The sequence below is a fragment of the Moschus berezovskii genome, chromosome 26, assembly GCF_049115385.1.
Source record: "Moschus berezovskii isolate FMDL1 chromosome 26, NW_MosBer_1.0, whole genome shotgun sequence".
In the NCBI taxonomy this organism is placed as follows: Eukaryota; Metazoa; Chordata; class Mammalia; order Artiodactyla; family Moschidae; genus Moschus; species Moschus berezovskii.
The window spans coordinates 19,023,745-19,050,003 of record NC_142485.1 but is presented as its reverse complement, the minus strand read 5'-3'; the positions used below and the strand labels follow the sequence as shown (position 1 = coordinate 19,050,003).

At 42.1% G+C, this 26,259-nt stretch overlaps 1 protein-coding gene and 1 pseudogene across 1 annotated transcript; both read right to left on the bottom strand.

Moving 5' to 3' along the window:
• Window positions 1-665: 665 nt before the first annotated feature.
• SARAF (store-operated calcium entry associated regulatory factor) lies at window positions 666-22,989 on the bottom strand. The gene is made up of 6 exons (XM_055416546.2): window positions 22,709-22,989; window positions 10,884-11,062; window positions 7,021-7,438; window positions 3,833-3,962; window positions 2,692-2,843; window positions 666-1,462 (listed from the first exon to the last, which is right to left on the bottom strand). Exons 1-6 carry the CDS (start codon window positions 22,809-22,811, stop codon window positions 1,437-1,439), a joined length of 1,008 nt encoding a protein of 335 aa, XP_055272521.2. The 5' UTR covers window positions 22,812-22,989; the 3' UTR covers window positions 666-1,436.
• On the bottom strand, window positions 3,969-7,011 carry LOC129539732 (high mobility group protein B1 pseudogene; annotated as a pseudogene).
• Window positions 22,990-26,259: the final 3,270 nt, after the last annotated feature.

The following is a 26,259-nucleotide window of genomic DNA, read 5'->3' as shown; positions in this document are numbered from 1 at the left end:
CAATCCATAATTTTCAAGGAAGCAAGAAGCTTGGAGGAATTTTAAAAAAGCAAGAATCCTGCAACCCACTGGTTAAGTAGTACAATGACTACTGCAGATATAAAACTCAGTAGGAGGCCACCTGATGCAAAGAGGCGCCTCATCAGAAAAGACCCTGATGCTGGGCAAGACTGAAGGCAGGAGGAGAAGGGGACAACAGAGGATGAGATGGTTGGATGGCATCACCGACTCGACAGACATGAGTTTGAGCACGCTCTGGGAGTTGGTGATGGACAGGGAGGCCTGGCGTGCTGCCGTCCATGGGGTCACAAAGAGTTGGACACGACTGAGCAACTGAACAACAAAAATTTAGGGGAGTTTAACCTTTAAAAACTGTGAGTCACTGTACTGCATATCATCTATTACAAAAGAAATTTTCTTAAGAATTAGTGGCATATGTAGTGATAATAACAACACAAATCTGTTCTCGTCTTCCATAGCAAAATAGTGATGTTTAAGGAGGATAACCGGGAATTCCTGAACTGAGGTTTTATGTGTGACAGATAGCTAAGGCAAGACTACCGCGGGAAACTGCTATTTAGGGAGAGAACTTCTGCGTGAATCCCTCTGCCTTTGGGAAAAGAGTAACACCAACTTGTGTCAAGGCTGATAGAAAGAACAAAACCTTTGTTTTTATTTTTTCTGTCATTTTAATGTAAGATTGAAGCAGACTGCTACACAGCATTTGAGACTCCACAGAAAACTGCACGCTTCTGCTGTTAGAAAACTTTGAAGCACTTGAACTTTCCTTCCTCAAAAAATGAATATGGAGGTTTCAAGCATTTTTGTCAGCACAGTCATTCATGACAACCTTCTAGATACTTATTTTCTACCTTTTCCTAAAAAAAGATAATTCTCATTTACCAGAACCCCACCCACCACTGACAGATTCAAAGCTCCTGAGCTCAGAAGTGATCAAAACATACAGGTAAGTATAATTAGCAGTCCAAAGCTTGGTTTAAATGTTTGGAGAACAGCAAACACATACATAGCAAATAGCTTATTATCAGTTCTATGATATAATGAATCAACAACTCAAACCACCTAAAACTGAAAATTTCTGATTCAGTGTCTACTGGTATAAAGCCTTCATTCTTATTCTTACGGCATCACAGGTTTTAGAAATTACACGATACATTCCTAGCATTCCACAGGAGTCATCAAATGGAATACACATCTGCGTGTTACACAAACATACAGTTGTCTACCTAAGCATTCTGTCATATGTCAACCCTTAGCCTCAAATAACAGAATACAGAAAGCCATACAGGACAAAACACCACAGAACTTTTGCATATTCCCTTTCCCCAGCTGTTAGCAGGGGGCACGTTTTATAAGAGAAGTGATGAAACGTCAGAACTTTTGCGTCCAGTGTTTGACCCCAACTTTTAACTTTCTTATCGTCTTCTGGTTCCACCATATCCTAGAAGAAGAGCAAATTTCATATTAGTTTTCTTAAATGCACTAGAACTGCTTATAAAATGACAACAGTGATACACATTTACTGCCAGCAAATGAGTAAGAAATTATGAGGGAAGGAGAGAAGCAGGTTGTGGTCCAGGGCTGTGCAGGACAGAGCATCCCCCCTGGCCCCCCAACAGCCAGTGCTCCCATCAGCATCATGGTTGCTGGGAGTAACTTTTAATCAGGAAACCAAAGATGTGTTCTCTGGGGGCAGCCTGACATAGCACAGGCGATTCCCAAAGTCTAAGCCAAACAGCAGAGAGGCCACTGAAGCCGAGGTCAGGCCCTGCTGCCTCTCATGACTCCAGTGGTAAACAGAAGTAACCTGGGGGAGGGTTATGGACTTCTGACGGTAAATGTTAGTCAACAGGCACACGCGCATACACACACACACGCTAACACGTTACAAGACCACGAGTGTTTCCATCTGTTCTCACTCATTTTCAGACTTTCCTGTAAGTTATTTGCTAATGTTTATGATTTTCTTCATGTAAGAAGAAAAATTTCTTTCTAGTTGATATATATGGTTTCTTACAATTCTTGTTTCCATGGAGAATGAGTTTTCTATCCTCCTAATTTCAAGAATTATTCACTGTTCTGTAACTTCTACCCTCTGCTAAGAGAAAAAAAACCCAACCTATAGCAATCTATTACTGCTTCTTCATCCACTAGCCCCATTCTCTGCTAATTAGCTGGATGCTTAACCCCAACTAAATTTTTTATACATATCTCATCTCTGCTTCTTTACAAAATTTCCTCTTAGCAACTGCAATAAACATATTTTTGACAATAATGTAAATTGAAGACTGGCTCAATAAATTTTTATTGAGCTTTACTGAACTGAAATGTTCAGCCTTCTACCTAGAAAATTCCCACTTTAGAGCTTAAAGGACCCCTAGAGATTTAACAGAATTAAACATAGATGAATACTAATGTTCAGAAAGGTTTAACTTAAAACCCTGACTAGCAGTAGAAGTGAGTCTCTAAACCAAATTCCTGTTTGAGTTTTAAAGAAGAGAAGTGGAAGGAAAGAATGAATCTGAATTGTATTCTTATCTCAATTAAATTATGCAATTAATATTTCTGGCAGGTATACCACATAAACCATAACTGCTAAATATAATCATCGTAAGGTCCAAATTACTTCTGTACTCTACTGAACAGTAACTTCCTGATTTTTGCTCTCACCTGACGCTGTTCTGGTTCTTGGCTCTGAGCTGGAACATGCTGAATCACTTCCGGGGCCTCCCCGAAGCGGTGAGTAAGCCCGGCTATTCCACGTGCTGGTGTATGACGGGGGATAGGACGGGTACCACGAGTCTGAAAAGGGGGTTGCTGCTCTAGAAAGAAAAAAGCGGGGCAGGCATTTTCCTTGTGACTATGACTTTTAAATCCCTTCCTGTTCCTAAACTATCAGGAAACAATTTTTATTGAGTATTTTTTTCCATAGTGTTTCTGGTACATGAGGATTTATTGTTATTTAGTCGATAAGTTGTGCTCAACTCTTTGGTAAAGAATCTGCCTGCAATGTAGCAGAGTCTGGTTCGATTTCTGGGTTGGGAAGATCCCCTGGAGTAAGGATAGGCTACCCACTCCAGTATTCTGGCCTGGAAAATTCCACGTACTATATAGTTGATGGGGTTGCAAAGAGTTGGACACAACTGAGCAACTTTCACTTTTCACTTTGCGACGCCATGGACTGTAGTCCTCCAGGCCCCTCTGTCCATGGGATTCTCCAGGCAAGAATACTGGAGTGGGTTGCCATTCCCTTCTCCAGGGGATCTTCCCAACCCAGGATCGAACCCATGTCTCCTGCATTGGAAGGGGGATTCCCTATCATTGAGCCACCAGGGAAGCCCACCATATGAGGATTAACATGAAATAAATACTGTTTTATATTTCTGCCCTTGTTATGGTCATTGCTATGAAGGAAGAAAATGACGCAAATAAAGGCTCCTTTCTGAATTCACACTCAAATACACTATAAACTTAAACTACAGTTAAGACATTAAAAAAATGGATCCCAAGCTCTTTTGACCCTTGCTTCTATCATTCTTCAACTAACCAGAATGCCAACTGTGCCCCAAATGCTGTATTCTTTCCTGCCTTCTCATATATCAACATCTTTCTATCTCAAATCCGTAAGCATGACATGTGAAAGAAAACAAGACATATAACCCTGAAGCACACACAGCGTTCCTTCCCCACCCCCAGAGAATCTGATTTAACAGGATTTATTTCCTTAACAAATCCAGTCAAATTTACAAGACAAAGAAGCCTCTAAAGAAAGGCTGAATTAAAGAGCAGATAAAATAAAAGCAAAGCCTACCTGTTGCTGCCAAACAAATATCCTAATATCCCTCCGGCTCCCAAGCCAGTCCAGAACCCAGGTCCTGAATGTTCACGTCCTTGTTGTCCGGTGAAAGCACTGCCAAAACCGGCAGCTGCACCATGCGGTCCTGGAAATAAAAATGACTTCTTATGTATCCTCTCTTAAATCATCGCCTACAAAACTAAAGGTAAAATATGGTATTTCAATTGCTTCATCTGTATGATTTAATAATACTACTTTGGTCTCAACTTATAAACAAGTTATATTCAAAAACTGTACTCATAAAACATTCTTATAACTAAGGAGTGCCTCCCTTTCCCACATACATGGAGGAGGAGAGATGTGTTTTAGGACAACGGAAGGTGGTTTCTTCCTAAAAGGTCACATCCGCCCTGCTCCAGGGTAGTTACTGGAAGATGGCCACATATGTCAGAGTTTCTCTTCTACCTTGTGGGCATCTCCAGAAGCGCCAGGTGAGAGGTGTACCTGAGTGTCTAATGGAGGAATCCAAGTGGAGGGTATTTGTTAATAGGGAAGTCAGGTCTTAAAAGAGACCCAAAAAATATCTTCTGTTCAGAGGAAGGTTTTCTTAAACTGCTGTAGGATATGCATAGAAGAAGGCACTGATCCTCTGTGCACAGCTCTTACAGCTCATCCTAAGCGTTTGCATGCACTACCCATGCATGTAACCACTCCCCACATCAGTAAAACCTTTCCAGCACCCAGAGACTCCCTCAAGACGACTCCCACGTCAGACAGAAGCCGACTCTGACGTCTCTCACTACACTTTGGTTTTACCTTGTCTCGAACTTGTTATAAACAGAATCATACAGAGATAGTCTTCTGTGTCTGCTACATATTATATCCATGAGGGTCGACCTTCACCACTGCAAGTACAGTTTTGTTTTCGTTTTTTCTAAATTTTTCTATAGTATTCTAATGTGTGAGAAAAAAAAATTCGTCTCATCCTAATTTCACGGACATTCTATTTCTAGTGTTTGGCCGCTATGAATAAACTGCCCTATGCAGGCCTGTGCACGTCTTTCTGTGCACACATGTGGGCATCTCTCTTGGGTGTGCATCTCGGAGTGGAACTGCGGGGTCACCGGGTGACGTGTGTCCGACAGTCTCAGCAAATACTGACGGTTTTCCACAGTGCTTTACCTCCTTAACCTCTTCCAGCAAGTCCCAGTTAACTACATCCTTGCCATTACTTGGTAGTCTGCCCTTTTAATGTCAGTCATTATGATTAAATGGAGGTTAATTAAGAACTCAGGTTTGTTTTTTTTTTTTTTAATAAAAAAAATTGTATTTACTTAGAAGCATTCAGAATGTCAACAAAACAGCTGCAACTTTTTCTTTTTTTGCAATTACAGAGTGGTATTCAGGTAATAGAACAACAATTATTTGTATACGCTGCATCAGAGACAACTGAAGATGAAAAAGCTACCATCCCCATATATAACTAATTTGTGCTGTGCACCAGCAAGAACCTGCTTTAAATTTCCGTGCCAATTTACAACCCCCACACTGTACCAGGCAAGGTCAGTGGCTACTGAAAATACCACCAGGACACGGCTATCTAAAGACACATTCGGTAGTGTGTTACCTATACAAAAAAAGACACTGTACAGCTTAAAAACAAATCTTACACAGCCTTACATTTCAATTTTTTCCTTTAAAAGGAGTGAGCTGTGTACAGGGGGGTTAAATGCTTCACAGACAAGAAAAAAAACTGCGCTAGAATCAACTTCTTCATCTTCTCCTTCTTCGTCATCCTCTTCATCTTCCTCCTCTTCCTTCTTTTTCTTGCTTTTCTTTGTCAGCCTTGACAACTCCCTTTATGCTGCATCAGGCTTCCCTTTAGCTCGGTATGCAGCAACATCCTTTTCGTACTTTCCCTTCAGCTTAGCAGCCTTCTTCTCATAAGGCTGCGTGTCATCCGCGGCGGTGTTATTCCACGTCCCTCCCAGTTTCTTTGCAACATCACCAATGGACAGGCCAGGATGTTCGCCTTTGATTTTTGGATGATACTCAGAACAAAACAAGAAAAAGGCCAAAGGAGGCCTCTTGGGTGCACTGGGACCCTTGAACTTCTTTTTTGTTTCCCCTTTAGGAGGAAACAGGCCTTGTCCACCTTTGCCATGTCTTCAAATTTTCCTTTCTCTTTAGCAGACATGGTCTTCCACCTCTCTGAGCACTTCTTAGAAAACCCTGAGAAGCTGACTGAAGCATCCGGGTGCTTCTTCTTGTGCTCCTCCCGACAAGTTTGCACAAAGAATGCATATGATGACATTTTGCCTCTCGGCTTCTTAGGATCTCCTTTGCCCACGTTTAATTATTTTTCCTCCGCGAGGCACAGAGTCGCCCAGTGCCGTCCGGCTCTCACTTGCCCCGGTGCTGTCTCTATGGAGCTCAATGTACTGTAATGGCTGTGAGAGCGGGAGCCAGACGCAGCCTCAGAACTCAGGTTTTAATCTGCATTTTCCTGAAGATGAATGATACTAAGCACCTTTTCAAATTTCTACTGGGCGTCTAGACATCTTCTTTTACTATAATAATTTTTTTTAAAAAGAGCTGTTCAAATCTTCTGTCCACTAACAAAATTCAGTTGTCTGTCTTTTTCTCTGATTTACGGGAGTTCTTTATTGTAGACACACATCCTTTGTTGGAAATACGTTTCACAAATACCTTCTCCGAGTCTGTGGCTTGCCTTTTCACTCTCTCAAAGTTGTTTTTAGATGACCAGACATTCTTAAATTAATCTAGTTTATCTATATTTTCTTTTTTGCTGGCATTTTTTGTACTCAAAGACATTTTTGCCTATTGTGACAAATATTTTCCTATGTTTCCTTCTGGAAACCTAATTGTTGTACCTTTTATATTGAACTCTGTAATATTTAACTAATAAAATTTTGTGTATGGTATGAAACAGAGTTCAAGGTTATTACCAAATCTAATCAAGTCTGACTAGGTAATTTAAAATTTAATCACACATCCTTAAAATAGTGATCACAATTGACTTAAAAGAGAAAACCGAAGCGGTAAAAGAAGTCAAAAGTAAAAAATAAGAAGACAAATCTGCTTTGGTTTCCCAATGTGAGCATTTTTCTACTTCAGAAACCCACACAGGATTCACTACCTGACTTCTACCTTACTTACTGCCACTGCCTAGGGAAACATACCTGTGAACTCAGACTTAAAGCCTGCAGGAGGAGGCCCGGCCGAGTTGGTGAATCTCTGATAACCATGGGAATATGGAGGATACTCAGAATATGGTGGAGGTGATTCATGACCATCACTGAGGAAGAATTTATAAACTCCAAAGGCAAGAGCAAGCAGCACCACGATGGTAATCACTCCACGGAGGTTACAAGACTCTGGGGAGTACAACTTATTATAATAGTTAGAGAATGAGTTAAAGCCATGCTCTTTTCCAGACTCTCTCAACTTCCTCAGGCCAAGTTCCGTGTAATCTAACTGATACTCCAAGCCACAGGAACCTCTAAGTACATACTGGTCTTCAGAGGACTCATAGCCTTCGCAGCTCACCACAGTTTTTCCAAATTTGTATGCGACATCTAAATCAGTCTTACATTCCCACTGTGAAGAAAAAATAGAAATAGGTTATTAGAATCGTAAGATTTTTTTTCACTCAATATATATTATTGGGGCTGTATGAGTGAGTGAAAATCTCACAGTCGAGTCTGACTCTGAGACCCCATGGACTTCTCCATGGACCCCACGGAATTCTCTGGGTGAGAACACTGGAGTGGGTAGCCTTTCCCTTCTTCAGGGGATCTTTCCAACCCAGAGATCGAACTCCAGTCTCCCGCATTGCAGGCGGATTCTTTACCAGCTGAGTAACAAGTGAAGCCCAAGAATACTGGAGCAGGTAGCCTATACCTTCTCCAGCAGATCGTCCCAATCCAGGAATCAAACCAGGGTCTCCGCATTGCAGGCGGATTCTTTACCAACTGAGCTGTCAGGGAAGCCCAAACAACAAAATGAAGCAAGGAAATGATAAAATTCAGAACGAGTACTTCTGTGCTGGGAGAGGGCAAACTAGGGGCTCCAAAGGTACTGGTGATGTTCACGTTCTAGTGAAGCTAGGTGGTGGGTACAGGAGTGCTCATTTATTACTATTCCTTATTTCTTACATACAGATGTGAAAAATTCTTTTGTACATATTAAGCCGTCCCTAATTTATAAATTTTAAGCAAATTTTTTTAAATGTCGAATTTTTAATCACTGTTGCTGAAGTTTTTTTAAAAAACAAGAGGTTTTTTTAAACATTAAGGTTCAAAAATTAGCATCATATACAAGTACTTGGTAGCTCCATACAGCATTAGAGATAGTATATAACCTTCTGAGAAAAACTTTCCATACAAATTCTATAAAAACCGTGAACTACCATTCCCAAGGTCCAATCCAAGAAGCAATTGCTTATAGCTTTTTCTAAAGATACTTAGAAAAATGCAAGAGGAATCTATGCTGGCCTCAAAATTTCCCAGCTTAAAAAAAAAGTCCAGGCCTAGTTTGAATTTTGTAACTATTTTCAGCTGAAAGCTTCTCTAACAACTTTTTTTAAAAGGTAAGCTAAAACAGATCTGATTGGTTCTGTTGCTTTTCTCTTTTTTTGGACAGTATCTTCCTCTCTCAAACTTCAGATACATTGTGACAGCTTCATTCATATATAATTCACATACTATACATTCACCCATTTCATTGGTCTGTAGTATATTCACAGAGCTGTGCAGCTATCACCACAACCAATTTTGGAATATTCCCATCACCCCCAAAAGAAATCTCATCTCCAAGAGCAGTCACTTCATTTCCCTGCAACTTTAGGCAACCACCAATCTGTATGCAAGGATTCCCCTATTCTGAACATTTCACATGAATGGAAACACAATATGTGGTCCTATGTGACTAGCTTCTTTCACGTGGCAGAATGTTTTCAAGGTTCACACACGTAGCATGAATCAGCACTTCATTCCTTTTTGTGGCTCAAAAATATTCCATCGTATGGAAATACCATATTTTGTTTATTCATTCATCACCGATGGACATTTGGGCTGTTTCTACTTTTTGGCTTTTGTGAACAGTGCTGCTGCAAACATTTAGTACATTTCTGTGTGGACACCCGTATCCAGTTCTCTTGGGTGAACACCTAGGAGTGGAATGACTAGGGCATACAGTAACTCTATGTTTTAAACTTGTGAGAAACTGCCAGTTTTCCAAAGTGGCTATACCAGTTCACATTCCCAACAACAAGTGTATGAGTCTCTCACATCCTCATTGACATTTGTTACTATGTCTTTTTGATGGCAGACATCCTGTTGGGTATGAACTAGTATTTTATTGAGGTTTTAACTTCTATTTCCCTGACAGCTAATGATGCGGAACATTTTTTTTTTTCACATGTTTATTGACCATCTGTATATCTTCTTTAGAGAAATGTTTACTTAAATGCCTTATCAACTTTTAAATTTAGTTATCTGTCTTCTGAGTTGTAACAGTTCTTCACATACTCTAGACATAAGTTCCCAATCAGATATATGACTGCAAAGGCTTTCTCCTTTTGTGTACATCCTTCTCACTTTCTGGAAGACTAAAAAGTTCTAATTTGGATAAGATAATACATAATTTTTCTATTGTGCTTTTGTTGCTACCACTATTCTATTTTTTAAATAATTTTATTTGGAGGAAGATTTAAAAACTTGTTGATTTAGGTAAATAAGACAAACTCAATCTCTACTGATATTTCATGTTAATTGTCATCTCCTTAATAGCATATACTAGAAGTGGCTTTTAATTATTATATTTAAGCTCTCAGAGTTAAACAAGGCTCTCTCCTGCTACTAAACATAAGTCAATAAGTCAAGCCTCTAGATTTCTGTGCTCTGCCATTTACTCCCTTCTCTACCTCTTCAGCTCTAAAAATCTGATCATTCCTTACTAACACAGTACATCATAGTTTTCCTCTTGAAGTCTCTCACAATCCCCCCAACAACACATGACTTTACAATGCCTTGTGGCACCCAGATGCAATGTGAACACTTGTCTCATCTTTTCTACTAGGAAGAGAGCTCGGGGGGTGTGACTCCATCATTCATTTTTGCGTTATACTATTTAATATGCGTTTAGTGAATGACTTTACTGATAGTATCTTTTTTCCATCAAGACTGAAAAGTAATACAAAAGCAATTTCAGCTTTAACCTGAAGATTCCACAGTTCAGTTAGCAAGACTATAAAAAAGTATTGTAAAGCAAGTATCACCAAACAAATAAGAACCCTCCCCCTGAACTGCATAAACTTGGCTAAAGATTATATCAAATAAGACTATCACTCTGACAGAACAGTAAACTGTCAACACAAGTTTCTTGCCAGATGACCAACCATCTTAGGTCCTTTTTGAAAGCAGGTAGGCTACAAAGTAGAAATCTAGTAGTATTGATTTAATTAATAAAATCTATTCCATTTCTAAAGGAGAGTAAATTTTGGAACTTCAAGGAGATGGTTTAGCCTAAGAACAAAATACCTGAGTCCTGAAAACAATAAACAAAGCCCAGTGAAATGTTTTCATTCAGAAGTAACCATCCTCAGTTCAAAAACAACTTTAAAACCAAACATTTGAAGCATAATAGCGACACATGTAACCCCACTACTTACGATCTATAATGCCTTAATAATCATTGTTATTTTTTAGGAGTAGGTTGGTAGTCTTTGAGGAATGACAGAAAAATAACAACCAGAAGAAATCTTTCCCCTACCCCTCAAGTATACGAAGTCTTAAGAACTTACTAATGTCTGAGAAGAAAGTTATGGCATAAAAATTACAATGATTATTTCCAGGCTTTAAAAACAGTTCATTTCTCTTGTAGAAGCTTTCTTCCAGAGAATGGATGACTGATTTATATTTATATATTTTAGTGTAACCTTAGATTTTTCTATATGTGCTTCCCAAAACTACTGAAGAACATCTCAATAAACAGTTTCCTGAAAAAAATTCAATTTAGACTGGCATCGACATAACAACATTACCTGCACATCGTAACCATCCCAGCCTCTGTTCTGACACTGTATGACTTTAGGGGTGTAAGAGTCACATCCAGCTGTACCTCCTACGCATTTCAACTGTGGGATGGGATCCAACCTCCGGGAAGTGGTATAGCGGTCATAGTAGAGGGTGAGAGCTTTTATGTCCCGCAACAATATTCTGTCTGAAACAGTAAGAACACAGATAAACAGATGGTAAATATCTTGTCCTATAAAGGATTCGTTCTAGTCAAATTCTTGTGGTAGGAAATACTTTCAAAAGTCAGTCTTTCCTGCCTTTTGAGGATGACCACAGAAGAGCAGACGAAGGAGTTTCCCAAATCCCAAAGCCATCACAACAACCTTCAGGTCTTTCACACAAAATTTAGAAAGTCACACCTCTGAGGCCTCCCTTCATTTCAGGATGGATAGCCCCTAAACGGCTTCTATATCGTAAGTTCTACATAATTTCTGCAAATCAGAGGCAAAAATACATTACCCTGAAATGCTGTACTATTGTATGACAACATCGATGGTTAATTTAAAAAGCAAAAAATATACACGAATGCTCCTGGAGCACATTTAATGATTTGAATGTCTGTCAACAGGTAAATGGTTTAATACAATTTTGGCCTAGTCCCAAAATCTACAGCAGTTAAAACGAGTGAACTAGAATTCATGTAAAAACATCTCAAGCAAGATGCATGTTGTAGCATGTTTAGCAGGATAGCTTTACATGAACCTTGAAAAGTGGCAACACAGCACTTACTGCTGTTAAAAGTCTATACATGTATATAGTAATATATGAAAACCACATAGGAATGACTGAATACCAGAGAATCTCTGAGGAGAGAGAGAGATAAGAGACTATAGCTCTCTATCACTAATGTTTCATTACTTTGCAGGTGGGAAGAGACCTGCTGCAAATATAGTAAAATGTGAAGATTCAATGAAACTGGCTGGTGAGGATACGGGATTTTCCTTGTATACTTCTGTGCATTTAAATATTTTAAATATTTCAAAATTTTAAAAGTTAGAAAGTTACATTATCTTACAAATTAAAAATCACACTGACAAAGCAGTTTAAAAAGAAGATGTCAAAATAAAGAAAATTAAGTCCAGCACTGATGTACATGAATTAGTTTTGAAGTGTTTCTGGAAAATTAAAAATCTGCTTACTTATCATCCTTGGATTATGATGGAAGAGACTGTGGACTGGTTCACTCAACATCCATTTTTCCCTCAAATTGGTACTACATCTTGCAAAGCTAAAAGACTCCTAAAACCTCTTAAAGCTACAGTTCCTGAAAGTGATCTCGGTTCTGTCAACCGGGGGGACTCAAGCAAGACCCGGAGGGCAGAGCTTCAACTCAGACCACGCTCTGGTTAGCAGGCAGGTACGGGGCTTAGGGTTTTTCTGACACTGTCCACTGCCCTATATTAGTTTTGTGGATGCCAGGAGGCTTGATGGAAGCCACCTATTGTTCACTGCTACAGATGAAGAAGGCGTCACTTTCTACCATTGTGTTAGCACCCAATTCCCTAAAATCAACCTGTCAAATTAGCAGAATGTGCTGCTTCTCAAATTCCACCAAAAGTACAATAAACGGATTGTCTTGACGATGTGAATAAACAAGGTGAGGCAAAACAGAAAGGAGGTGGCAACAGAATTCTGGAAGGTGAAAGCAGATGGGTCACTGAAAGTGAGAGTCACTCAGTCGTGTCCTGCTCTTTGTGACCCCATGGACTATACAGTCCATGGAATTCTCCAGGCCAGAATACTGGAGTGGGTAGCCTTTCCCTTCTTCAGGGGAATCTTCCCAACCCTGGGATCGAACCCAGGTCTCCCGAATTGCAGGCAGATTCTCCACCAGCTGAGCCACAAGGGAAGCCCAAGAATACTGGACTGGGTAGCCTATCCCTTCTTCAGGGGATCTTCTCGACCCAGGAATCGAACTGGGGTCTCCTGCATTGCAGGCGGATTCTTTACCAACTGAGCTATGAGGGAAGCCTCGGATTAGCAGTTAGTCCTAAGTACAAGCCAAATGCCAGACCAGCAGGTGAGAAAACTGAGAACCAACCTGGCACACATAATGGAATCCTTAAAAGGAACCAGAAATGGCAGCTCTTGAATAGCAGTCCATGGAAACTTAAGACGAATCTACATCCCTAGATCGTCTCCCCAACTCATAGAGAGTTGTGCAATATATATATGTACTTTATAGTTTTTTAAAGTCTAAAAGTAACTCGTTTTCCCTTTAAAATGAGGGATCCACTCTTCCTCCAACTTCATATTTCTATGATAACCAAAACGAGCAGCCTGGTAAGTAGCTTCTTGCTCACACAAACAGATACGCATACAGAGATTGTTTTGATCCTTATTTTTATATAACTGAATCATACAGTGCCCATGAGCCTTCATATCATTTTCCACCTAATCATAGATATTCCCTGACATCAGCAAATGCATATCCTATTTATACTTATTTACCCAAAAAAGCTTAATAAATTAGACTAAGCTGAGACTTTTTGGCCATATTCTCTTATCAAAACAAAACTAAAAATAATATAAAATAATAACATATGAAACAATAGTAAAAAGACAGCCGAAAACCAGTAACAAAGAAAGGAAAACTGGACTAAAGCTAACAAAATATATATGTAATCAAACCTATATGGTGGTTTAGTCACTAAGTTGTGTCCCATTCTTTGTGACCCCATGGACTATAGCCCACCAGGCTCCTCTGTCCATGGGATTCTCCAGGCCAGAATACTGGAGTGGGTTGCCATTCCCTTCTCCAGGGGATCTCCCCACCCAGAGATCGAACCTGGGTCTCCTGCATTGTAGGCGCATTCTTTACTAATTGAGCTACAGGGAAGCCCCAATTAAACCTATTAAACCTATAGTAACACTACCACCGGAGAAGGCAATGGCAAGCCACTCCAGTACTCTTGCCTAGAAAATCCCATGAATGGTGGAGCCTGGTAGGCTGCAGTCCATGGGGTCGCTACAAGTCAGACATGACTGAGCGACTTCACTTTCACTTTTCACTTTCACACATTGAAGAAGGAAATGGCAACCCACTCCAGTGTTCTTGCCTGAAGAATCCCAGGGATGGGGGAGCCTGGTGGGCTGCCGTCTATGGGGTCGCACAGAGTCGGACACGACTGAAGTGACTTAGCAGCAGCAGCAGCAACACTACTACAGGATTAGGAAAATCAAGCATCCTGTGCACAATGTATAAAATTAATCCCTGATGGTTAAACACTCACCATAAAACACACAACCAATTAAAAATATTGGAAGAAAGCACAACAGAATATGTTTATGATCCTGGGATTAGAAAGATCTTAAGACAGCAAAAGCAAGATGGACCAGCAAGACAGTCACTGTACTGGGCAAATCAGGTTCAATCTATAAAAACCCAAGAATCCATAATAATACTCAAAGAGAAAGCCAAAAACTCATTTGTCTAATACTTAAGTGAGTACCAATCACCTCCTTAATCTGAAAACTAGTAATTAAAGATTTTATTTTAAATGTTTATCCTGATTCTCTAGCCAGAACTATAATCTGAAACAGTAGATAATCTCAACTTTACTGAAGAATATAAGTCAATAAAAGCAGAGGAAAGTAACAGAAAAATCATTATTTACAACCCACTAAAGAAACAGATTCAGATTTGGACTAATTAGTTTTAAAATCATTAAGCGAATGAATATTGGTATGGTGCCAAGTAACATTACACGAGTGCTTTCCAGTCACAGGAGGGGGGAAAACGTAACTTCGCAAGGGAGAAATAGAACAAAATAGAACCACTGTAATCCACTAGTTAAACTTAGCACTGCCAAAGGTAGACAGATTGTGTTATACCATCTCCAGTGATGTAACCTCCCAAAGTATTTAATATGCATCTAATCAATCCTTTGAACCTAGCATTCAGTTTACTAGCTAAAACAATGCCATGAGAAAACAGAATCTAGAAGGTAGGATAATCTGAAGAACAACTGACCCAATCCCTTCAGCAAAGCAGAGGCATGAAAAAAAGAGACCCTTCTACATTTTCAAAATTCAATCATATGTGATGCATGGTCCTGGACTGGGCCCAGGTTTGAACAAACTAGCTTAGACATTTTAGGGACAACTGTGCTATCTACACTTTCACTTTTCACTTTCACACATTGGAGAAGGAAATGGCGGCCCACTCCAGTGTTCTTGCCTGGAGAATCCCAGGGACGGGGGAGCCTGGTGGGCTTCTGTCTATGGGGTCACACAGAGTCGGACATGACTGAAGTGACTTAGCAGCAGCAGCAGCAGCAGTGCTATCTAAATATGGAATAAATAATCAGTTGATATTAAGAAATTAGGCTTAATTTTGTTAGATGTAATGTTATTTTTACTATATAGGGAAAAGTTCATTTAAAAAAGGTTTATACTGAAGGATTTACTGATGGCCTGTAATTGATATTAAAGTATTTCATCATTTTAAAAGAGAGGGTTGAAAGAAAACAAAGAAATAAGATTAATAATTTTCCATCAAAACTTAAAGATACTTTCCCCAGAATTCCTCCAGCAGATTGACAAGATAACTTAGTGTCAAGAGATTCAAGTAAAATGAGTATTTGACTTTTCCAATATGTACCTGAAGAAAGACAAGAAGAAAGAAGAAAACAGCTTTTGAATAATTACCAAACACTGTCTGTCATGTTTGGTACAAAGAGTAGAAGAAATAACATTTTATTTAGAGCTGTTAAACCTAAAAATCCAAGAGAACTTCCCAAAAGACAACTCTGTTATATTAGGAGAATTTGACAAGACAGTTGGATATTTTGTCAGGTTACCAAAAGGCCAAAGCTCTTCTTATAACTGTAATGTCTAATTACAGATGAAAATTTAAAGCCTATCTCAAATTACTATATTTTTATATGACAAATTACATATATACATATATTATATATATGTATATAATTACTATATACATCCATAAAATATCTAGAAAAAAACTTAAGGTCAATATGGGATCTATATAAGAAAATATATATATAAATAAAACCTAAATAAATTTAAGGCACTTCCAATCAGGAACCCAACTGGGCTTCCTTGGAACTAGAAAGAAATTATGTTAAAGGCTTTTGGAAAAATTAATGTCTATAAATAGCCAAAAAATTTTCTGAAAAATACATTGCTTAAATAAGCTAAAAGGATAGACTACAGAGCACAAGGAAATAGAGCCATTATTTTGTAACAACTTTAAATGGAAAATAATCTAAAAAAAAATACCAAACATATGTTGACACCTAAAACAAACATTGTCAGTCAATACATCAATTTTTTTTAAAAGGCAGGTGATAAAGCTTACTATAAAATTAAAATAATCAAAATGGTATGAATAGTAACAGAAATAGACTAGTGAACTGTGAAATAAAACAAACTCTAGAAATAAATCCAGATATATGTGGAAATTCAATACAAGATAAAGTGGGCTTTTTGCCTTCTTTAATAAATGTTTTGTCATAATTGACTATACAATTAGAATAAAACCCACCTACAGAAAGAGAAACAGAAATTTTCACTCAGTCGTGTCCGACTCTTTGTGATCCCATGGACTGTAGCCCACCAGGTTGTCTACGGAAATCTCCAGGCAAGGATACCAAAGTGGGTTGCCATTTCCTTCTCCAGGGGATCTTCCTGACCCAGGGACTGAACCCAGGTCTCCTACATTGCAGGCAGACTCTTTACCATTTGAGCCATTAGGGAAGCCCCAGAATAAAATCCACCTAAGACTATATAAAAACTTAATTCCACGTGAGCCAAAGATCTAAATTTCCCAGAACTACACTAAAATAAAATGTTGTATATTAAATGGGGGGTCGCTACTAGTTGGACACGACTGAGCAACTTCACTTTCACTTTTCACTTTCACGAACTGGAGAAGGAAATGGCAGCCCGCTCCGGTGTTCTTGCCTGGAGAATCCCAGGGACGGCGGAGCCTGGTGGGCTGCCATCTATGGGGTCGCACGGAGTCGGACACGACTGAAGCGACTTAGCAGCAGCAGCAGGCAAGTACACCAGAGCGGGCTGCCATTTCCTTCTCCAATGTGTGAAAGTGAAAAGTGAAAGTGAAGTCACTCAGTCGTGTCCCACCCTTAGCGACCCCACGTACTGCAGCTACCAGGCTCCTCCATCCATGGGATTTTCTAGGCAAGAGTACTGGAGTGGCTTGCCATGGCCTTCTCCAAAACCCATACTGCTGCTGCTGCTGCTGAGTCACTTCAGTCGTGTCCGACTCTGTGTGACCCCATAGACGGAAGCCCACCAGGCTCCCCCATCCCTGGGATTCTCCAGGCAAGAACACTGGAGTGGGTTGCCATTTCCTTCTCCAATGTGTGAAAGGGAAAAGTGAAAGTAAAGTCGCTCAGTCGTGTCCGACCCCTAGCGACCCCACGGACTGCAGCCTATCAGGCTCCTCCATCCATGGGATTTTCTAGGCAAGAGTACTGGAGTGGCTTGCCATTGCCTTCTCCAAAAACCCATACTACCTCCTACTAAAAAAAAAATTGTAACAATGAAAATGTTCAATGGTTTAAAAAATCAAAAAGTATTACTAAATAACAGGAATAATAACAACTTGACTTTGTTGCACAAGGGTTGAGATAATGCAAAGAACACTGAACTAAGTTCCCACCACCAACTTGCTATATGACTTTGGCCATGTCACTTTACTTACCTGTATAGAAACTACCAGTAAAGTTAAGATGAGATTAACCAAAAAACTGGCTGTGAAGCTTAGACATGATTTACTAAAATTATCTAGCAGAATGCTTGACACATAATAGGAGATCAAGTATGAAAAGTATTAGCCTTCCCAGCTGGCACTGCTGCTGTTGCTGCTAAGTTGCTTCAGTTGCGTCCGACTCTGTGCGACCCCATGGACTGCAGCCTGCCAGGCTCCTCCGTCCATGGAATTTTCCAGGCAAGAGTACTGGAGTGGGTTGCCATTGCCTTCTCCGCAGGTGGCACTAGTGGTAAATAAAAAAAACAAAAACCTCTCCTGCCAACGTAGGAGATGTAAGAGACGCAGTAGGTTCAATCCCTGGGTTGGGAGGATCCCACTCCAGCACTTTTGCCTGGAAAATCCCCATGAACAGAGGAGCCTGGCCTGCAGTCCATAGCGTGGCACAGAGTCGACACGACTGAAGCAACTTAGCATGCACACGCGTACCTACGTTTTGTGTCCCCCAAAATTCGTATCAGTTCAGTTCAGTTCAGTCGCTCAGTTGTGTCCAACTCTTTGCGACCCCATGAATCACAGCACGCCAGGCCTCCCTGTCCATCACCAGCTCCCGGAGTTCACTCAAACTCATGTCCACAGAGTCGGTGATGCCATCCAGCCATCTCATTCTCCGTCGTCCCCGTCTCCTCCCACCCCCAATCCCTCCTAGCATCAGACTTTTTTCCATTGAGTCAGCTCGTCGCATAAGGTGGCCAAAGTATTGGAGTTTCAGCTTTAGCATCAGTCCTTCCAATGAACACCCAGGACTGATCTCCAGAATGGACTGGTTGGATCTCCTTGCAGTCCAAGGGACTCTCAAGAGTCTTCTCCAGCAACACAGTTCAAAAGCATCAATTCTTCCGCGATTATCTTTCTTCCCAGTCCAACTCTCACATCCATACATGACCACGGGAAAAACCATAGCCTTGACTAGACGGACCTTGGTTGGCAAAGTAATGAATGTCTCTGCTTTTTAATATGCTATCTAGGTTGATCATAACTTTCCTTCCAAGGAGTAAGTGTCTTTTAATTTCCTGGCTGCAATCAGCATCTGCAGTGATTTTGGAGCCCCCAAAAATAAAGTCTGACACTGTTTCCACTGTTTCCCCATCTATTTCCCATGAAGTGATGGGACCAGATGCCATGATCTTCGTTTTCTGAATGTTGAGCTTCAAGCCAACCTTTTCACTCTCCTCTTTCACTTTCATCAAGAGGCTTTTGAGTTCCTCTTCACTTTCTGCCATAAGGGTGGTGTCATCTGCATATCTGAGGTTATTGATATTTCTACCGGCAATCTTGATTCCAGCTTGTGCTTCTTCCAGCCCAGCGTTCCTCATGATGTACTCTGCATATAAGTTAAATAAGCAGGGTGACAATATACAACCTTGACGTACTCCTTTTCCTATTTGGAACCAGTCTGTTGTTCCATGACCAGTTCTAACTGTTGCTTCCTGACCTGCATACAGGTTTCTCAAGAGGCAGGTCAGGTGGTCTGGGATTCCCATCTCTTTCAGAATGTTCCACGGTTTATTGTGATCCACACAGTCAAAGGCTTTGGCATAGTCAATGAAGCAGAAATAGATGTTTTTCTGGAACTCTCTTGCTTTCTCCACGGTCCAGAAGATGTTGGCTATCCCCAATAGATGGCATTTGGAGACAGGGCCTTTGAGGGGCAATTAGTTTTATATGAGGTCATGAGTACTGAGCCCCAATGATGGGATCGGTGCCCTTGTATGAATAGGACGATAGCAGGGCCCCCATCTCCCCACCCCGGCTCTGTAATGTGAGAACGTTAACAAGACAGCCATCTGCAGAGAAGGAAGAGGGGCTTCACCAGACACCAAATATGCTGGCACCTTGATCTTGGACTCCTCAGCCTCCAGAATTAGAGGAATAAATGCTGCTCACCACCCACTCTATGCTATTTTGTTACAGAAGCTTGAACTAAAACAAGGTCTAAGAACAAAATGCTCACAACCTTAATCCACATCAGTCAAGGGTCACACAGAGTGCCCTGAAATCCAGACTCACAAATCGAAATTTACTCATAGGAGGTCTCAAGCTTAAGGTGAACAAAACCAAACTCCCCCAAACCTGATTCTCCCACAATCCCCCATCTCAGGAAATGGTAATTCCATCCTTCTAGCCACTCAGATCAAAAACCATGAAGTCATCCTTGTCTTTTCTCTTCCTTCCACCCCTATGTCTAATCCAGCAGAATTATCTTGTCATTTCTACATTCCAAACAAGTGAGAAGCCAACCACTCTCATCAACTCTATCACTTCTCTCCTGGCCCAAACCATCACCTCTCTTGAAACTTCACTGGCTTCCCAGCTTCCCCCACACTCTCACTGGCTATGGTCTGTTTTCCAAGCAGCAGGCAGAATGAGCCTCTAAAACACAGGTCATATTAAATATATATGTAAACACATACACACACACATACACACACACGTGTGTGTGTGTTGTGTGTTCTGTGCTTAGTTGCTCAGTCGTGTCCTATTCTTTGTGACCCCATGGATTGTAGCCTGCCAGGGTCCTCTGTTCAGCGGGATTCTCCAGGTAAGAATACTGAAGTGGATTGCCATGCCCTCCTCCAGGGGATCGTCCCAACCCAGGGATGGAACCTAGGTCTTCCACATTGCAGGAAGATTCTTTATCTTCTGAGACACCAGGAAGCCCATGAATAATGGAGTGGGTAGCCTAACCCTTCTCCAAGGGATCCTCCTGACACGACTAGATAGAATAGAGTAGAATAAAACAAAATACAGGTCATAGCACACCCGTCCATTCAGATTTCTCATCAGTTATCACCGTAAATGTGACTTCTTCCCTGACTGATGTATATTTTGAAACTCCCTGCTTCTACCTACACACTCTGTCCTCCTTATCCTATTTTTATCAACATCCACACCACTATTAAGGCTTCCCCGGTGGCGCTAGTGGTAAAGAACCTGCCTGCCAATGCAGGAGGTGCAAGTTCAATGCCTTGGGTCAGGAAGATCCCTGGAGAAAGAAGTGGCAACCCACTCCAGCATTTTTGCCTGGAAAATTCCATGGACAGAGGAGCCTGGGGGTCTACAGTCCACGGGGTTGCAGAGTCAGACACAACTGAGCGACTGAGTACACATACACACACCACTATTTACAATACAACACGCTTCTTTACCTGATTTGTTCATTGTCTATTTCTCAACAGATGTAAACTCCTTCAGGGCAAAACACTGTTTGTTCACTGCTATGTATCCAACACCCAGAAGAATAACAAATACTAAGGAGCTCTATAAAGAACTTTGAAAATTTTGGGGTACTCTCTTTAGAACTGGTACAATTTTTCTTTTCTGGGCACATGATTGCTTTGTGTCAGCTAAGAACAAAGTAAGTACATGCAAAGTCAAACAAAGGACAAACAGTTCCTCAAAAGAAAGTTAAGGCCAAGTAGTTAAGACTGTGTTTATTCTGAAAATATTTCAGTGCCTTTTGTTCCAGAACAATAGTTTTATAGAGCAGACAGACTAAGAGCTACCGGGAAGCAGTTCACCATTGATTTAAATTTGGTTCCTTTTTTTCATTCCCTTGACTCATCTGAAAACCTCACTTCTTCATTTAAGGATTGAAGGTTCGACTAATTAATGTTTCAACCAGTTTATAAATTGTAATTCTGATCAAAGTCTCCTATCTATATAAAACTTTTTAGAAATACATATGTAAAATGTGCAGACATTTAAATCCAACTTGACTTTTTAGTAAAACATCAACATCAAAGGAGTACTCAAAATCAAGCACTTACAAATAACACCTTCTCTTTTTAGCATTTAAAAATAGAAATAAGAAGCTAAAAAAATAAATCTGTTGCTTAAGTTCAAAAACAGTCATTTCCCATCACCAAATCACTACTGCAATACTGGTACACTTTCCATGCTTTAACATCTTTACTCTGCAAAGCAAAAATGATGTTTTCATTGTTTGAAAATCATTTTTTACATCACTCCAATTTAACAGCATGCATCATTTATTAATTGGAAAAACTGTCTGTGTGCATATATACACACATACATATTAATCATAGGGGATATTACCGTTCCCATAAAACGTCGTTAGAAAATTCTAATAACACAGTGATATAAAATAACTTTTTCTTAAAAATCACTTATGATGCACCATCACCAAAATATATTTTTTTAATTCAATGAGAAAAGCTTATGTAATGCAATGGACTTCACTGTAATAGTCAGAAGTAGCAGCGTGAGTTGTGCTCACATAAATAGTACAGTGTACGTCCGTGCTAACCTTGAGAGCCCCCTGGACAGCAAGGAGATCAAACCAGTCCATCCTAAAGGAAATCAACCCTGAATATTCACTGGAAGGACTGATGCTGAAGCTCCAATACTCTGGCCACCTGATGCAAAGAATCGACTCAACGGAAAAGACCCTGATGCTGGGAAAGACTGAAGGCAGGAGAAGAAGGGGCAACAGAGGATGAGATGATTGGATGCAACATCGATTCAATGGACATGAGCTTGAGCAAACTCCGGGAGATGGAAGAACAGGGAAGCCTGGCGTGCTTCAGTCCATGGGGTCGCAAAGAGTCAGACACTACTGAGCGACTGAACAACAATCTACCTCCAAGGTCTGCAGCCTGTCCACTAAGCGTGACTCAAGACACCGCGCGTGCAGTGGCAACCGCCAGGCATAGCAACAGGCAGCCAAGACAACAGCCAGCGACGATGACGTCAGACAGTCTTGACAACAAAGCAGGACGCGCAGGCGAGATCGAGCTCGCCAGCCAGACTCGGGGGACAAGGGCTGGCGGAGAAAGAAGGTGGCCCAATTCCGGGAGTCCAGGGAGGGGAGAAGGGAATGGTAACCGCGCCAGGATCGCCCGCCCCGCCCACTCCCCAGTCCAGCCGTCTGGGAGGACGTCGGGGAAGCGCACGCAGGACAGGCAGGAGGACGGACACGAGAAACTCCGGCGGAAGGGCTCGAGGGGCGGCGAGCGGAGATGCTCCTCCGCTGGCTGAAGGCAGCGGGAAGCGGGGAGTGTGAGCGGCACTCACCGCGCTCGTCCCAGCACCGGGCTGTGCCCACGACCAGCAGGAGCAAAAGGAGGCTGGACACAGCGCAGCGTCCGGCCGCTGCCGGCCCGCCGGCCGCCGCCATGGCGCTGGGCGAAGATGGCGCGCGGCAGCCGGGCACTCACGGGCAGCCGCCGGGGCTGCAGCTGTCCACGCGCCGCTACGCACTGACGCCGGTGGCTCGGGCAGCCGAGAAACGCAGATCTGCCGCAGAGCCACTGCCGCAGGAACCGTCCGTGCGCCACTCTGACGTCACTGCCGCTGCGCCGCGTGTGGGGCCCCGAGTGGTCGCCGCTGTGGGCGGGGCGCCGCTGTTGGGGCGGAGCCAAGGGCGGGCACAGATAGTGTGGGCGGGGCGCCGCCGTTTGGGCGGAGTCAAGGGCGGGAGCAGATAGTGCGGGCGGGGCGCCGCCGTTGGAGCGGAGTCAAGGGCGGGCGCAGATAGTGTGGGCGGGGCGTCGTCCTTGGGGCGGAGCCAAGGGCGGGCGCACAGGCTGTGAGCCGGGCTGAGGGCCGTCTGTCTTGAAGGTTAGGCGGGAAGGTGCTGTGGTTGAAGAATGAAACCATTATTAGGCAAAGTATTTGTGCTCTGCTATGCTTAGTCGCTCAGTCGTGTCCGACTCTTTTCGAGTCTGTTTTGACTGTAGCCTGCCAGGTTTCTCTGTTCGTGGGGATTCTTCAAGCAAGAATACTGGAGTGGGTTGCCGTGCCCTCCTTCAGGGGATCTTCCCAACCCAGGGATCAAACCCAGGTCTCCCGCATTACAGCCGGATTCTTTACCGTCTGAGCCACCAGGGAAGCCCAAGAATACTGGAGTGGGTAGCTTATCCCTTCTCCAGGAGATCTTCCCTATCGTTGAATGGAACCCGGGTGTCTCCTGCATGGCAGGCGGATTCTTTTACCAGCTGAGCTATACTAGGGAAGTCCCAGGCAAAGTCTGCTGCTGCTAAGTCGCTTCAGTCGTGTCGGACTCTGCGACCCCATAGACGGCAGCCCACCAGGCTCCCCCGGCCCTGGGATTCTCCAGGCAAGAATACTGGAGTGGGGTGTCATTTCCTTCTCCAATGCATGAAAGTGAAAAGTGAAAGTGAAGTCGCTCAGTCGTGTCTGACTCTTCGCGACCCCATGGACTGCAGCCCACAAGGCTCCACCGTCCATGGGATTTTCCAGGCAAGAGTACTGGAGTGGGGTGCCATTGCCTTCTCCCAGGCAAAGTCTAACTGTTGTCAATTATGTATTTATAAAACCTCAATAATCTTCCCGACAGATGTTACTGTGCCTTACTCAACTTTATATCTTCAGCCCCTAGCATGGTATCTGGCGCAAGATTTGTGTTCCATTAAGTGTTAGTCGCACAGTCTGACTCTGCGACACCATTCAGTTCAGTGGCTCAGTCGTGTCCAACTCTTTGCGACCCCATGGACTTCAGCACACCATGCTTATCTGTCTGTCACCAACTCCCAGAGCTTGCTCAAGCTCATGTCTATCAAGTCGGTGATGCCACCTAACCATTCAGTCCTCTGTCATCCCTTTCTCCTCCTGCCTTCAATCTTTCCCAGAATCAGGGTCTTTTACAATGAGTGTGACACCATTACTGTTTGCTAAATATTGAGTGGATTTGAGACAGAGGTGGCATGGAAATATAGCCTGGTTTCCGAAGCTCAGAACTTTTACATATTTCCTTCTATGTGGAGGCAGTGGGGATTGACAGGATATCTGGAGGAGAAACTACCACCTAAATAAAGAACCAGCCAGAGAAAACAGTTATGTGCATAGGCATTATCTTTGATGTTTGAGAGGCCTGGGTTTCTCTCCATTCATTCATTCAACAAACATAGGTTGAGAGCCTAATATGTGTCTGGTGCTGTTTTAGGCTTAGAGGACGCAGACAAGGTCCCTGTTCTCATAGTTTACACTGATAGGAAATAGGACAAACAGAATTAAATAATAAATTAATAAACAAGATAACAGTGATAGTGCATTGATGAAAATAAAACAGTAATGCAATAGCGACTGGGGCTTCCCTGGTGGCTCAGCAGTAAAGAACCTGCCTGCCAATACAGGAGACCCGGTTTTAATCCCTAGGTCAGGAAGATCCCCCGGAGGAGGACGTGGCAACCCATTCCAGTATTCTTGCCTGGGAAATCCCATGGACAGAGGAGCGTGGCAGGCTACAGTCCATGGGGTCACAAAAGAGTTGGACACTTAACAACAGCATTAGAGACCTGGGAGGCAACTTCAGGGAGAGCCTTGCTGAGGAAGTGATTTTGAAGCTTTGAGAAGTGAATGATGAGAAAATATGAATCTCAGGGAAGAGCCTTCACCATGTGGGGAACAGCAGATGCAAAAGCCCTAGCTTTGTGTTTTGAGGCACATCCTTCACTAATCTGATGAGTACCTTCATATATTTAGCACCTACTAGTATCTAACAGTACCTGCAATGCAGCGTTCTAGGCACTGGGGATATACAGTGAATAAGGTTGGGAGGGGCAAACAAAGGAAGTGCAATGAAGGAAAGTAGGTTTGGGAAAGAAAGGAACAAGAGGAGGCATGAGAGTGGTAGCATGGAGTAGGACCAAGCAGGACTGGAATAAAGATACTAGAGAATTCTGGTCTCTGCAGATGAAGCTTTTTTTGCCGGGGGCGGGAGGGATGGGGGTGAAGTAGAAAAGGACCGCTTTATTGCTTTGTCAGAAAAGGGGGACAGTGAGCTCATGCCCTTAGAATCCTGTGTCTCTTCACATGGTAGGTTTGAGGTGACTGTTAGGAACCCAGATAGACATGTTAAATAGGCACTTGGACAGACGAGTCTAAATTTCCAAGCCAAGTTGAACTTTGTACTTATATTATCAAAATGAAAGCAGCATTTAATGTCACAGGAAGAGATATAATTCATAGAGCATTTCGATATAGCAAAGACAGTGAAAGTGTGTTGGTCGCTCAGTCGTGTCCAACTCTTTGCAACCCCATGGACTGTAGTCTGCCAGGCTCCTCTATCCATGGAATTGTCCAGGCAAGAATACCGGAGTGCAGTGCCATTCCCTCATCTGGGGATCTTCCCAGCACAGGGATTGAACCCGGGTCTCCTAAACTGCAGGCAGATTATTTACTGTGTGAGCCATCAGGGAAGCCCAACAAAGACACAGGCCCAGGACCAAATTAAGAGAATACTAACATTTGAACTTCTCGCATAAGATCCTGGAAAGAGTCTGAAAAGTAATCTCTGGTGAGGTATAAGAACAAACAGGAGAGTAGTGGTGTGGTAGTTGAAAGAAACAATGGTCACCAGCGTCCACTGTTGTTGAAAGGGTCAGAAAGTGACCTTTGGATTTTTCAATGTAGAGGCCACTAATTACCTTAAGAGAATTTCTTTTATTTGAGGTCCCATCAATGGCCTCATACACTTCTAGACAGTAGTAAACAAAACAAAGGACTGTACTAATTTACATTCTAGTTGGAGAGACAGCCAACAAATAACATAGTTCAGATAAATAATAAGTGCCTTCAAGAAGAAAACAGGGTAATATGATGTG